At 37.8% G+C, this 12,886-nt stretch overlaps 1 protein-coding gene across 6 annotated transcripts in view; it reads left to right on the top strand.

The window, feature by feature from the left end:
* The window catches only part of ank2a (ankyrin 2a, neuronal), a 76,042-nt gene that overhangs the window by 15,124 nt on the left and 48,032 nt on the right, over positions 1-12,886 (top strand). For 4 of the 6 annotated variants that reach the window (XM_077605887.1, XM_077605883.1, XM_077605888.1 and 1 more), the window contains exons 2-12: positions 2,203-2,304; positions 7,215-7,313; positions 8,188-8,286; positions 8,360-8,458; positions 8,739-8,924; positions 10,147-10,170; positions 11,006-11,104; positions 11,810-11,908; positions 12,197-12,295; positions 12,405-12,602; positions 12,676-12,774. In XM_077605887.1, the coding sequence (XP_077462013.1) occupies positions 2,203-2,304; positions 7,215-7,313; positions 8,188-8,286; positions 8,360-8,458; positions 8,739-8,924; positions 10,147-10,170; positions 11,006-11,104; positions 11,810-11,908; positions 12,197-12,295; positions 12,405-12,602; positions 12,676-12,774 (1,203 nt within the window). The remainder of the gene's footprint in view (positions 1-2,202; positions 2,305-7,214; positions 7,314-8,187; positions 8,287-8,359; positions 8,459-8,738; positions 8,925-10,146; positions 10,171-11,005; positions 11,105-11,809; positions 11,909-12,196; positions 12,296-12,404; positions 12,603-12,675; positions 12,775-12,886) is intronic. The other 2 variants (XM_077605886.1, XM_077605889.1) reach the window with 2 other exon arrangements.

A 12,886-nucleotide genomic window follows, 5' to 3' on the forward strand; every position in this document is an offset into this window, starting at 1 on the left:
ATGCTCTAATATTAGCATATGCTCAAGAACCTGAGGTGTAATCCAGTATCCTTCATGAGATGACTGACAAATCCTGTACAGTAGTACAGATTACAGCTGCTTCTCACTCTTGTCAATCTTTGTTTGGAATTTTCTGCAGTCAGCCTAGATACAAGCACGCACACAAACACCCACAGCCGGAGGTTTCTATAAGGCCCAGTAGATAGATTAGTTCTTAAAGCCCTAATTAACTCACGTTTAAACTCAACTACTGTAAACAAGACAGAAACACAACACACAACTGTGTGTCCCGGTCCATAGACAATGTGTAGCTGCCGGAGCTAGAAAGACGAACCGAACATCGGTAATATTTTGTAATATCATAATCTACGAGGTACATTCATTATCTCTAACAGACCTTTTAAGAAAATTTTCCAACTAATATAGCTAGGTGTCAAGAATTTGCTGTTTCACTTCAAATGGTAAAATGTTGGCATTATATTACAAGAAAGCAAAACTGAAATAAAGCACACAACCTTTGTCATGGTGTTTCCATATGATATTGAACCTACTGAAACCTGATCTTGGTCATTTTTCCATGAAGGACCTCATTCACTCCCATAGTGGCTTTTGACGGTTCTTTAGAGTAGTAACACTGGAGGCCCCGCACACTCCAGTCCAAGTCAAGCTCAACTGTCATGCACGCCACTCTGAGCACACACACAATGGCTGAAGAATTGGTCTGGAAGGGTAAAAATAACCAAGGCTGGAGACTTGACAGTTGCTATCATGCTGACTGGGAACGCATTGGTCGAGAAAACGGAGGTTGGACTCCTACCCTTGGACTGGACTCAAAATAAGACAGCAAAATGAGAGGTTAGGGGTGTTTTGGCTGAGAGGAGAAATAGTGATGTTTTTAATGAAAATAGAGAATGACATTCAGCATTTAGGAATGGTGGGTTGAAAATATGGACACGTTTGAAGGCCTTTAGGATGTATTGATCATCAGCCTAATATCCGGACATTGGGCTTGAGTGGGAACTCTCAGAAGGATTGCTGGACAAGGCATTTAGGTCTCAGGCTTTAGGTTGAGCATTACCTTTCAGTCATTATGGGCAATGCAGCAACTTGTATGGCTTGTAGATCAGATACAACTTTTAAAAACCCATTGGATGAAAGAGACTTTAATCAACTTAGTGTCCTCTGCGAGGCAACTGGATCGAATGATTCACTGGTAAGCGAGCAGGAGGTCCTGCGTTTTTATTTTTATCTTCCTGATTTGGTGTTGATTAATAGAAATTGATCTTTTATATGAAGGTAGGCTTTGTCTGTCTGTCTGTATGTTGTGACATCACACGTGTTGGAGTTGGCTTTTCTTCCTACACACGGGGTGTGGCTTTATTGCAGATGTGATTACATTTTGATTTTATTGTGCTTAGAGTTATATATTTTGCACAATTATATACTTTAAATGCAGTAGTAGCATATGCAGTTGATTGAATATATATCACATAATACTGAATAAGAATTACAATTACAAGAACTTTGTGTATATGAGTTTAAATATCAACCCCATATTAATGGGCACCCAACTATGAACAGAACTTGAGTTATACCATCTTGTCTTGAAATATTGTATGATTCAGCTCAGTTGTCACGCTGCACAAGGGGTCTTCTTAGGTTAGGAATGAACAGATGGAATTTTGTGTAAATAATATGTATTGACTTCTCAAAAATAGAAAATCATTTAGTGTTGAAACCCCATCTGGTCTGGACATATGTAACTTATGTTACAGGGAGATAGTTAACAAGACTCCGGTTGTGCTACAGAATATTTATGGAGGTTATAGAATCCAGATCAGAGGATGAGGGAAGATGAGGGCTCTACAAACCATCTGAATCATGTTGCTTGTCTCACAATAATAGGTCAATGTTTATAAGAAATTTGTAGTAAATACAATTCCCATAGGTTTTGTGTCTTCAAATAGAAACCTTTATGGTCTTGCAGTCAAAAATATGTTGCACACATGTTGAAATACAATTTACTGTATGCATTTGTTTACTTTGTATGGTAAACTAGTAGTTGACCGGTTATATAATACAAAGTACATTTTTAAAAATCAACTATTTTCAAGCCATGCAACAAGAAAATATCTAGTAGGAAATGTTGATGATATGAAACACTTTTTTATAAGCACTTCAATATGTTTTTCCCTTCTGCAGTCGGACAGTAACACAAGTTTCCTGCGAGCTGCCAGAGCTGGAAACATCGATAAAGTCCTAGAATTCCTGAAAAATGGAGTTGATATCAGCACCTGCAACCAGGTAAGAAAACTTTCTCATTGGACATTATGTCTGCTATCTGAAGTTCATGATTTGTGACAAAGTTAATGTATTGTCAGTTGCACTGATTTTTCACTCACGTCTATATGTGATATTTTTCCAACCACTAACATAAAAAGCAAACGTATATGCTTTGCCATCGTTTGTTTCTTAAATTGGCTTTCTGCTCATGTATTAAGTTTACTTTGCATGTAATGGAGTTGTGTCATGATTTCAGTTGAATGTGTGTAAGTGTTCTTCCAAGATATCCATCTTAAGTAGTGGAGCCCCATGCTATTTACGGGAATAGGCTCCGAAGATGCCACGAGATGACAGCAAAGTGCTTGCTCTTTGACATTGGTGTAGGTCTGCATAATGATGATTGTTATTCTATCGTTGCTATTTCACAGAATATGTACTTTCTATTTCTATAATTAAGTCAGTTACTCCATGCATCAGTCAAAACACCCAAAGGGTATCAAATTACAGCACAATTGTCTTCATTTCTCAGTAGGCCTGTTTTTTTTTCTCTGTCGGGGAGGATTTACGCTTCATCCATCCCTTGTTTATCTTAATTATTTAAATGAGGTTAAAAGGAATGAGCTTCAGCCTGTATGGATGCTCTTTGGGTTAAAGTAGAGGACGCCATTGGCTCTTCCCAGTCCAACACAAGGCACATTTTAAGTTTAAGTATTTTGGAGAATGTGGAAGGAAGATGCCCTAATGGGAGAATTGCCACCCAAACACAAGGGGAACCTTACACAAACACCAGACAATTGAACCCCAACCTCAACCTCTGCACTACGAGACAAATGTGTGAATCACTTACTACAGTGCTGCCGATCAATGTGATGAGCATTGATTTTTTTAGTCAAAGCAGTTTGTCAAAAATGTTGAATTTTCTAATAGAATTTACTTTGTATAAAGAAAGTGCTGTGTCACAGTGACTTGACAAAACAAAGCTGCCTCAGCATTTGGTCCTCACATTAAGATTTCCTGCTAATACCACAGCCCATCGACTCCCATTCTGCTCACTAATCTTAGGCAATTCTGGGGATATACTTCCCCCTAACAGCTGGTCTTTGCTTCCCCCTTGTACCCACCCTTACCCACATATTCCACATAAGCGCAAAGAAAGTGAGGGTGTAAAATATCTTGCGCCTAAAACTTTTGTGCACCTCCCTGTGCAGCGGACACCAACAAGATTTACAGTTGTCATAAGGTGGATTAAATCATTGGAAGAAGATTGTGTATCTTGTGTTCCAAAGCAAATGGTTTTGTTATTACTCTATTTTCTCTTGAGAGTGACTATTTATACTCAAGGCTCTTATTGGTCTGCTGAGAGGAAGTGGCAGCTGCCACCTCTAACTCTACTGTTTGTTGTCCTTAGCACTGTGACTGTTTTTCCTACTGAGCATGCCCAAACACCCACCCACACACATAGGGTCCACCTTGCGCTCTGCAACAGGAGACCCATGCCCTTCAAATTACTGTCATGTGTCAGATGATCAAATTTGAGCCCTTGTCAAGTGACATAAAAGTGCATGACATTATTTTATTTTTACCCCAGAGTGTGTCGCTCGGGGTAGAGGTGATCCCAGTGTGGGGGCATAAAGCAAAAGGTATAATATTTATAAAGAAATACCACATTTTTTTAATGTTATGTTATTATTTTTTTTCATGTGAGACATGACCAAATATTGCCCCTGACAAGGTGACATCAGTGAGTACTAAAGATTAGATTGTCTGCTTCCCAATGAAAAGTTGTCAGTGAAATAGAAAACCATTCTCTCCATCGACTGCTTTCGTAGTTTTAGCTGTGCACCAATGTTCACTGTGATCACTCAAATGATGGACCACAATTTCATTCTCCACAAAATTCCTCTCAAGCTCGTGTTTGCCTCAGTGACCAAAAACGTAGCATTCCACGAGATCTGCCAGTACCCTCAACTGCCTCCAGTCCTGATGTGTAAAAATTGGAACCACCTAGTGACCCCATGGATAAACTATTGCCTGACCTCTGATTAGCAAAGATATTATTGCTCCCGAAGAGCCGAGCATGTCCAAATCGTGCTTGTGGAAAAGCACTCAATACAATTACAAAGCCATTATCCCCATGATCATTTGAGTCAGTGTACCAGCAGTCATTATATTATATAATCAAAACCTGTAATGGACTTCATGTAGCTGATTGAGGAGAGGTTGTCACTATAACTCTAACAGGAAAAGTAACATTAGTTCTTAGAGATGATATAGCATTACACATTCATTTATAAACTATTACTATGATATTGGAAGGAGGCAACAAGATCAAGTGTCGTGTCAAAAGCCAAAGGTTTGCCAAGTTATTTGGAGTCATAGATGTTCCTCCTGACTGTCAACAAACAAACAAACAAAATAAATAACGCGGCAAAGAAAAAAGCAGGACCCTATTTGATTTTTTTTGACAATTTATTTCTGTTAAACACAAGAGAATTTGTCTGAATGTTTATGCAACACAATTAAACAGCAATACCTCCTCTCTAATCCACCCAAATGTTAATCCTCTTTGAGTGATATTACTTTTAAACCAGCGTGTGTTCATGTGTTTCCATATACTTGCCTGTGATTTTAGTACACACAAGCTTTAATTGTAGGAATGAAAAATCGGCTATACTTGGAACACAATTTCGTTGCACTTGTTACAATTAAAAAATAAAGCTATTCCCTTCCTAATAAAGATAAATTAGCATGTACAATCAGGTAACATGAAGATTACATTTAGTCCCACCTGACTGAAATATATAAGACTTAATTATAGTTGATTTACAGCATGGCCATTAGCTAAATGAAGCTTTGAGTCATGACTGAGAGGGGAAAAAAGGGTTTTTTGCGTGTTTGTGTGCGTGTGTTTGACAACATCCCAAATTTGCCTCTGTGAGTGCGCCTGCCCGCACCAAAGTCAGACACCATCAGGTGGCTCTTATATTAAATTAGAAATAATTTTAGATCATTTTGTGTTTCCTACTTGTGTCTTGCAAATTCTAATGTCAGGTAAAGCCTTGTATTCAACTGTGCTATAAAAATTAATTTGCCTTCTCGATTTTGGTTTTATGGAGCAATGTGACTCTTCATGAGGGAGAACACAAGATGCAAAGTGTAGTAAGTTATTAAGGCAACACTGAGTGTACTATGACTAAAATATATCTAAAACACACGGATATGTCAAAGTGTGGGATTTGTTTGTCTCCTTCAGATGACTAGCTAAAACCTAGGAGTTTGGCTGCACGTTCAAATTTCGCACAGAGGATCATCTTGACGCACGTTTAAAGCTATTTCATTTTTGCCTTTTGGCACGGCAGTGACAAAAATATTGCTGACTCACGAGGCTGCGTGATTTATAATTCATTGATGGAATGGCATTAGAGAACTGGCAATGTGACCATTTGAACATCGTTATGAGTGTGATGAGCTCAACGTAACCACACCAACCAGATTGTAGCAGGATTATGATGTCACACATTTTATTACATACATTATGTACACACTACACGCACTGACTGTGTATAGATACTCTGTCTTTACAAAGATAATAATTAGAGATGTACAGATTTTGTTTGCACCTGACTGCCAGTCCACTTAATTGTGAGTATCTGCCAATATGTCCCCCCCAAAAAAATTTCAGCAGTTTTGTACTATGCAGTGCATGTGACAATAAACCACACCAAACAATTATTTTAAGTTAATATCATATTCACTTATAAATATGTTCCTCAGAAAGTTTTGACTAATTAATTTAAATATTTACCAAATTAACACAACTTTCAGATTATAAAACTAAACCACACCCTTCCAAATTCCATATTTGACTGATGTAAAATATACTGTTTCATTTAGAAAATCTCTCTGATGGGCTACTTTGAATTCAGATTATAAAACACGCTCCCCCCTTTCTTCATGCATTTTGCCCTTTTGAGTGTTTTTTGCACAGAGCAGATGGCATCCTTTATATAAACCCTTTTAAAATCACTCAAGTTGCTCACTGAGCAACACTGTGATTGACATACTAGTATGCTCCCTGGGGACTGCCCTCTTTTCTTTTTGAAAGCATGACATTTAAGTTGCTTCTAAATATGAGTAGCCATGTTTATGTACTTGGTTGTCCTACTTACCCTCTATGACTGTGCAGAAAGAGGGCAGTAACATGACACCCTTGATGGCATTTAGGAACTGAAGTCTTACCCCTCTTTATGTGCGCGTGTGCACATCTTTTATGTATGTGGGTGTACATCTGTGTGCCCCGTACGTGCACAAGTGACGAAAGGGGGTGCCGGTGGTGGAGGTGTTAGCAACATAGCAGCTACTCTTTGACATTAGTGCCAAGCCAATCTTCAGAGCCAGCGGGCACGGATGAAAATAGGAGGAGAAAAGGCATGCAACTTTGGACTTAAACCTGAGGAGCATTGTTGATAATTGGTGTCCCATCATCCCAGAATCCATTCGGCACCATATTTTAAGAAGACAAAAGGAGAAATAGAGGGAAAAACTGAAAAGTTAAGAAGTTTTTATTGTAAAGAGAAAAGTCTGAATGGTAGAGAAAAGATTCCGTAGAACTATATTTGGACCTGCTAGAAGGAAGTAGAGCAAAATGGAAGAAGAAGAAGATGAGGTGAATATCATATTCTATTTTTCTGCGTCATGTAGTAATGTAGTGTCCTATAGTAATTTTCCATAAATGCTAGTTTTGCAAGTTTGTGAAGAAGTGTGCTGTGAGCCATGGAAGAAATTAGAAAACATTTTGTGACTCAAAGATTGTATTTATTTGTTCATTAATGATGATATTTATTTGCAGTATAAATGCCATTATTGGTATACTGAATCCCACTTTATACTGAAAGCTTTCCATGTGCTCTGTGTGTTTACTATCCTTTTAGAATGGCCTGAATGCTTTGCATTTGGCAGCCAAAGAGGGACACCAGGATTTAGTTGATGAACTTTTGGAAAGAGGAGCACACGTTGACTCATCCACCAAGGTAGAGCTCCAATTTAGCACCTTGCAAATGTAAAACTCTCAAGTGCTACCAAAGATGCCAAGAATCTTGTTTGTGGATCTCAGACAATCTACTGCAGAAAGTCAAAATAACCTACAAATTTAAAAAACAAAAAGATTTTATGAAAAACTCATCAGAAAAGTGCGTAGTAGGTCAGTTTGGCTTTGTGACAGGAGTGGAATGTCAGATAAGCTATTTGGTTATGTGCCCCTATCAATGCCTCAGGCACCACTTTTACCAGCCAGCCAGGAAGATGTCAGCAGTTGGCCTTTGATATTAGCTTTTCAGGAACTTTGACACTCCCTCAAAGTAAAAGCATTAATTATTGTAACATTTATTTTCAATATCAACATGTCTTAGTAGAAATAGGTGTCTCTTTTTACAACCATTTGATTCCATACTATTAATAATAAAATGTAAAAAAAAAAACTTAGACACTGACAAAGCCAGAAGTTTGATTTGTTGAAGTTGGTAAGAGCTTTGCATTGGATATCATTCTCAAGAATTTTTAAACGAGTTTAAAAGTTTTTAAACATGAACTTTTACAAAATATAAGTGTAAAAAAATGTATTTTAAAAAAATCTATTACTTAGTTTATTTATTCATATTGTGTTGGATTTCTTATTATTTTGTTGTAATCAACCAATCATTTAACTAGAAACACTAATACAAAGACTAAAATATGGATGAATACATTTAGAAAACAACAACAACCATTTTGGATAGACATTAATGCACTCCATTAATAAAATACCCGATGGGCCAGAATAAGTGTCCCAACTCCTGCATTAATCAAAAGAAAAAAACAAAAGATTTAGTGTCAGTTCCCACTTATAACTACAATTCTACTCCACAGAAAGGAAACTCTGCCCTTCACATTGCCTCACTGGCTGGGCAAAGAGAGGTGGTAAGTCTGCTGGTAAAGAGAGGAGCTAATGTGAACTCCCAGTCTCAGGTGAGGAATCCAATTTATCTTATGAGCTACTTGAATGGTCAGAATACAATCAACATTCACTCTTTCCAAACAGAATGGCTTCACTCCGCTTTACATGGCTGCACAAGAAAATCACTTGGATGTTGTAAAATACTTGTTGGAAAATGACGGAAACCAGAGTATTGCGACAGAGGTAACATGTAGTTGGAAACTTTAAAAAATGTATATTTACATCAACCTAAAAGAACAAATCAAGTTTGCAACTAGGGTATTTAGTTAAAAATAAGAGTATTGCATCAGTTGCTTAGTTGGGGTAATGATTAAAAAAATATACACATCCCTGTCTTAGTCTTTATTTGAATAAGTGTTATTAGTATTCCTACATTTTGCTTGAGCGAACATTCTGACATGTAGTTCATTTTGCTTTAATGTTTTGCGCCCGTCTCATCTCTTGTAATTATGTGCCCTAAAAGGATGGCTTCACCCCCCTCGCCATCGCACTTCAGCAGGGCCACAACTCAGTGGTGTCACTTCTGCTGGAGCACGACACTAAAGGCAAAGTGCGCCTGCCCGCCTTGCATATTGCGGCCCGCAAGGACGACACCAAGTCAGCCGCGCTGCTGCTTCAGAACGACCACAATGCTGACGTCCAGTCCAAGGTGAGAACATGCCACCGGGTTGGAATTATAGCAGGATGCAGAAAGTGTTGAGCGGCAGTTAACAACCTTTCAGGACCAGAGAGCTTCTTCTTGGGTGGTCATTATTGCGAGGGGCAAAGAGTTTTTAAATGTATTTTTGAATTAACAAATTAGGTCAAGTATCTTTAATCATGTTTTGTTATTAATTACTAATGATGTTCATCTTTGCGAACAGGCTTTATTTCTATAGATCAATTCACGTTCAGTCTTTTACATGATTTTCATGTTTTTAAATGATTACTTACCGGTTCTATCATCCTTTGGGACTATCTAGTGCAAGGGTGTCAAACACGGGTTGGATCGCGGGCCGCATTAACGTCAACTCCATTTCATGTGGGCCGGACCATTTTAAATATAATATTTAGATATTAATAGATGAATAGAAATGGATAAAAAGTCCTAAATAGTCTGTTTTTTTTAGATGTAAATGTTTATTAGAGGGTTTTTTTTCTTAGTAAGGGAAAACTCTTAAAAAAAAATAATAATCATTCCAAAAGGAACCAAAATATTTTTTAAATTATGTTAAATATTAAAGTGGAAAACAGAAAATATTTTTATAGATTTATTTTTAGATTTTACAAAATGCTTTTTGAACTAAAAAGAAAGAAAAATTGGATTAAAATTGCAATTATTGATTTTAAAAAGTGGAAAATCAGGAAATATAATATACATCTATAATCTTCATGATCCTAAAACAGAAAGTCGGCACCCATGATTTACTTTCTCAGGCCGCACAAAATGATGTGGCGGCCAGATTTGGCCCCCGGGCCACCACTTTGACACCTGTGATATAGTGCTTTCAGCCACCAGGTTGCTAACCAGTATTTGGGGAAAAGATGGTGGGACAAAAGAGGACCGTAACGAGGAAAACTAATAGGAACCAAAGAAATTGATAGCCTTAATGGAAAAATCATGCGATGATATTTTTCATAGGATATCTGATCTGAAATAATGGCTGGATGTCAAACGATGAACAAACCTTCAGATCGTTCCCAATCAAAGGAGGAATCCACACTTTTTCCTTTCCATGTTAATTGGACATTTTCAAATTGCATTACCAATAGCTTCCTTGTCTTTTCCAATGTGACCTTGTTGACTTACCTTGTTTGTTATGTAGTGGTGAAAGTCCTGTCCTTACCAACCCAATACCCTATCCTCCCATTTTTCTCTGCCTACTACCCAGATGATGGTCAATAGAACTACCGAGGTACACCAAGTGACTCCTCACCACTCTTATTCATTTTTATCTCATTTGACCATCTCTTCAAGCTTTGTAGTTTTCCCCTCTTAAGGACTTTGTCGTCTTGCATGCCAAAATTCTATGTACTACATACCCCTGCATGGCTCATACTGTGTAGTGTACACATGCAAAAAAATGCATATTTAATATTTTATCAGGTGTATGTAAAGTCTTATTTTGATATTAGGAGTTATTCATTTGACAAAAAAATAGCAGCTCACATAATTGTTCTTATTTAGTTACTCGCACTTTTTTTCTCCATGACCAGCAGCATGTGTACACATAAGACCGATGATATCTGTTGTGTTTTACGATCTTTAAGTTAACTCTGTTTCTTAATCAAATTGCTCCATGTCTATCAGAATGGGAAGGTAAGGAGTGAACGTCTGAAGACTCATTGTACTTTAGATTTGTTTTTAGTTTAGTGCTCATATGGATCAATATCCATTTTGTCTGACGGCAGATTTACATTGTGTAGACGCTTTGTGCAGTTTGTTGGTGTCGTTCTGTCGTATACGCCCTGACTTTTTTCACCAGTATGGCAATAACGAAAGGACTTTTGCATGCATTATTCAGTGAATTGTTATTTTGCATGCTTTATCTTGCCTCAATATATGTCTGTTTTAGCATGCTGCCTTATGGTAATGCAACAACAATAGAAAAAAGTTTCTGTTCTTTACCAGCGTTCTTTCTTTTCATTTCTTTTGCAAGTTGTTCTCCTGTTTTCACCTGCTGTTTCCACCATTACTCCCTCCTTCTTTCCTACCTGTCATCTCTTCCCCTACCCCCCTGTCTTAAACAGAGTGGTTTCACCCCTCTGCACATCGCAGCTCACTATGGCAACGTGAATGTCTCCACCCTGTTGCTGAACAGAGGAGCAGCTGTGGACTTCACAGCCAGGGTAGCCGCCCGATTCCACTTTCTTTAATTATATCAAGGCGCTCAGTTGTGTGTGCATTCACTCAACAGCTAAAGCTAAAGTATGGTGCAACTTTCAATTAAGGCAATGACAGCATTCATAATATTGGCTGTTGCATTAAATTTACTAGAGCATGTTGTGGTATTTAAATATACAGTTCAGTAGAGTCAGATAAAAAAATACAGATTAATCTTGAAGTGGAGCTTTTTAATTGTTTATTTTTTCATTTTGTTTTACTTTTTTATATTAAAGTGTCTTCATTAGACCCGAAACCAATAACTCCCTATCTCTCCACCCCTTTTCACTTTGACTGTAGTTTTTCACCAATCTATTGTTTGTTGATTAATTTCAAATATCAACTCTTTGCTCTTATTGGCTGTGACACAACAAGCTTTTACAGTTTCTCTCTGCTCCCAATATTTGTGGGGGAGAAAGAAGAACGAAAAGAGTAAGTACTTGCATAATAGGGCGTGTGTCATTACACCGTGACCAATTTTATAATTTTAGCGTTTGACTTTCTTTTAGAGTAGTAACATTTTTATTACGAAACAACATATTGAAGATAATATCATAATAGAAGCAACACCAAGCCTGAGAGTCAGGGAGATGCTTTAATCTTAAAACATTATGCTATGTTTTATAAGAATGTTCATATACTCCCCAATGTTTTCTCCTATTTCCTGTCAGAATGGAATAACACCATTGCATGTAGCCTCAAAGAGAGGCAACACTAACATGGTAGTCCTGCTGTTGGACCGAGGAGCTCAAATCGACGCTAAAACTCGAGTGAGTCTTCCAATTTCTTATCTAAACAGTGTGCATATTTCCTGTATTTTCCAACCTTCTCAATCAACCAAATTTCACATCACACAAACAAACAAAAATGTCACAAAAATGGACATGCATTTATCGATGCAGCAAAAAATAAAAAATAAAGGTTTCATCTGAATTTGCTCCCAAATTTTACAAACCTGCAATTTTGATATATATTTGATTGAGTACTTTTTCATTTTTGTTGTTATCACTTCTCTATTCAAGTCAATTATCTTTACTCACATAAACTTGGCATTCTAGGATGGACTTACGCCTCTTCACTGTGCAGCCAGGAGTGGACATGATTCAGCAGTGGAGCTGCTGCTGGAGAAAGGTGCACCCATCCTAGCCAGAACAAAGGTAATGATGCATCCGCTCCAATAATACTTGAACTAACTTCCAAAATCATGGTTATGGTTGAGCATATAATAACTGAATAATGATTCTACATGTTCTTTACCACCCGCAGAATGGATTGTCCCCGCTGCACATGTCAGCCCAGGGCGACCATGTGGAGTGTGTGAAGCTGCTGGTGCAGGACAAAGCTCCTGTTGATGATGTCACACTGGATTACCTCACAGCACTGCACGTTGCAGCCCACTGTGGCCACTACAGGGTCACCAAGCTGCTTCTGGATAAGAAGGCCAATCCCAATGCCAGAGCACTAGTATGCATAGATAGTGGACATAACATGACACAGTGGCACATGAGTTTGAAATATAACTTTCTCTCACTCATAGAATGGATTCACCCCCCTACACATTGCTTGTAAGAAGAATAGGGTGAAGGTGATGGAATTGCTGGTGAAATATGGCGCGTCCATCCAGGCAATTACTGAGGTGAGATGCCAAGAATGTTATATGCTTATTTCAATATTTGTTGAGATCGATATTTGTATGCAACACTTGATCCTGATCCTCTAAAAGTGGGTTCTCATGGTTTTTTTGTTGT

The sequence above is a fragment of the Stigmatopora argus genome, chromosome 7 (assembly GCF_051989625.1).
Source record: "Stigmatopora argus isolate UIUO_Sarg chromosome 7, RoL_Sarg_1.0, whole genome shotgun sequence".
NCBI classification, from domain to species: Eukaryota; Metazoa; Chordata; class Actinopteri; order Syngnathiformes; family Syngnathidae; genus Stigmatopora; species Stigmatopora argus.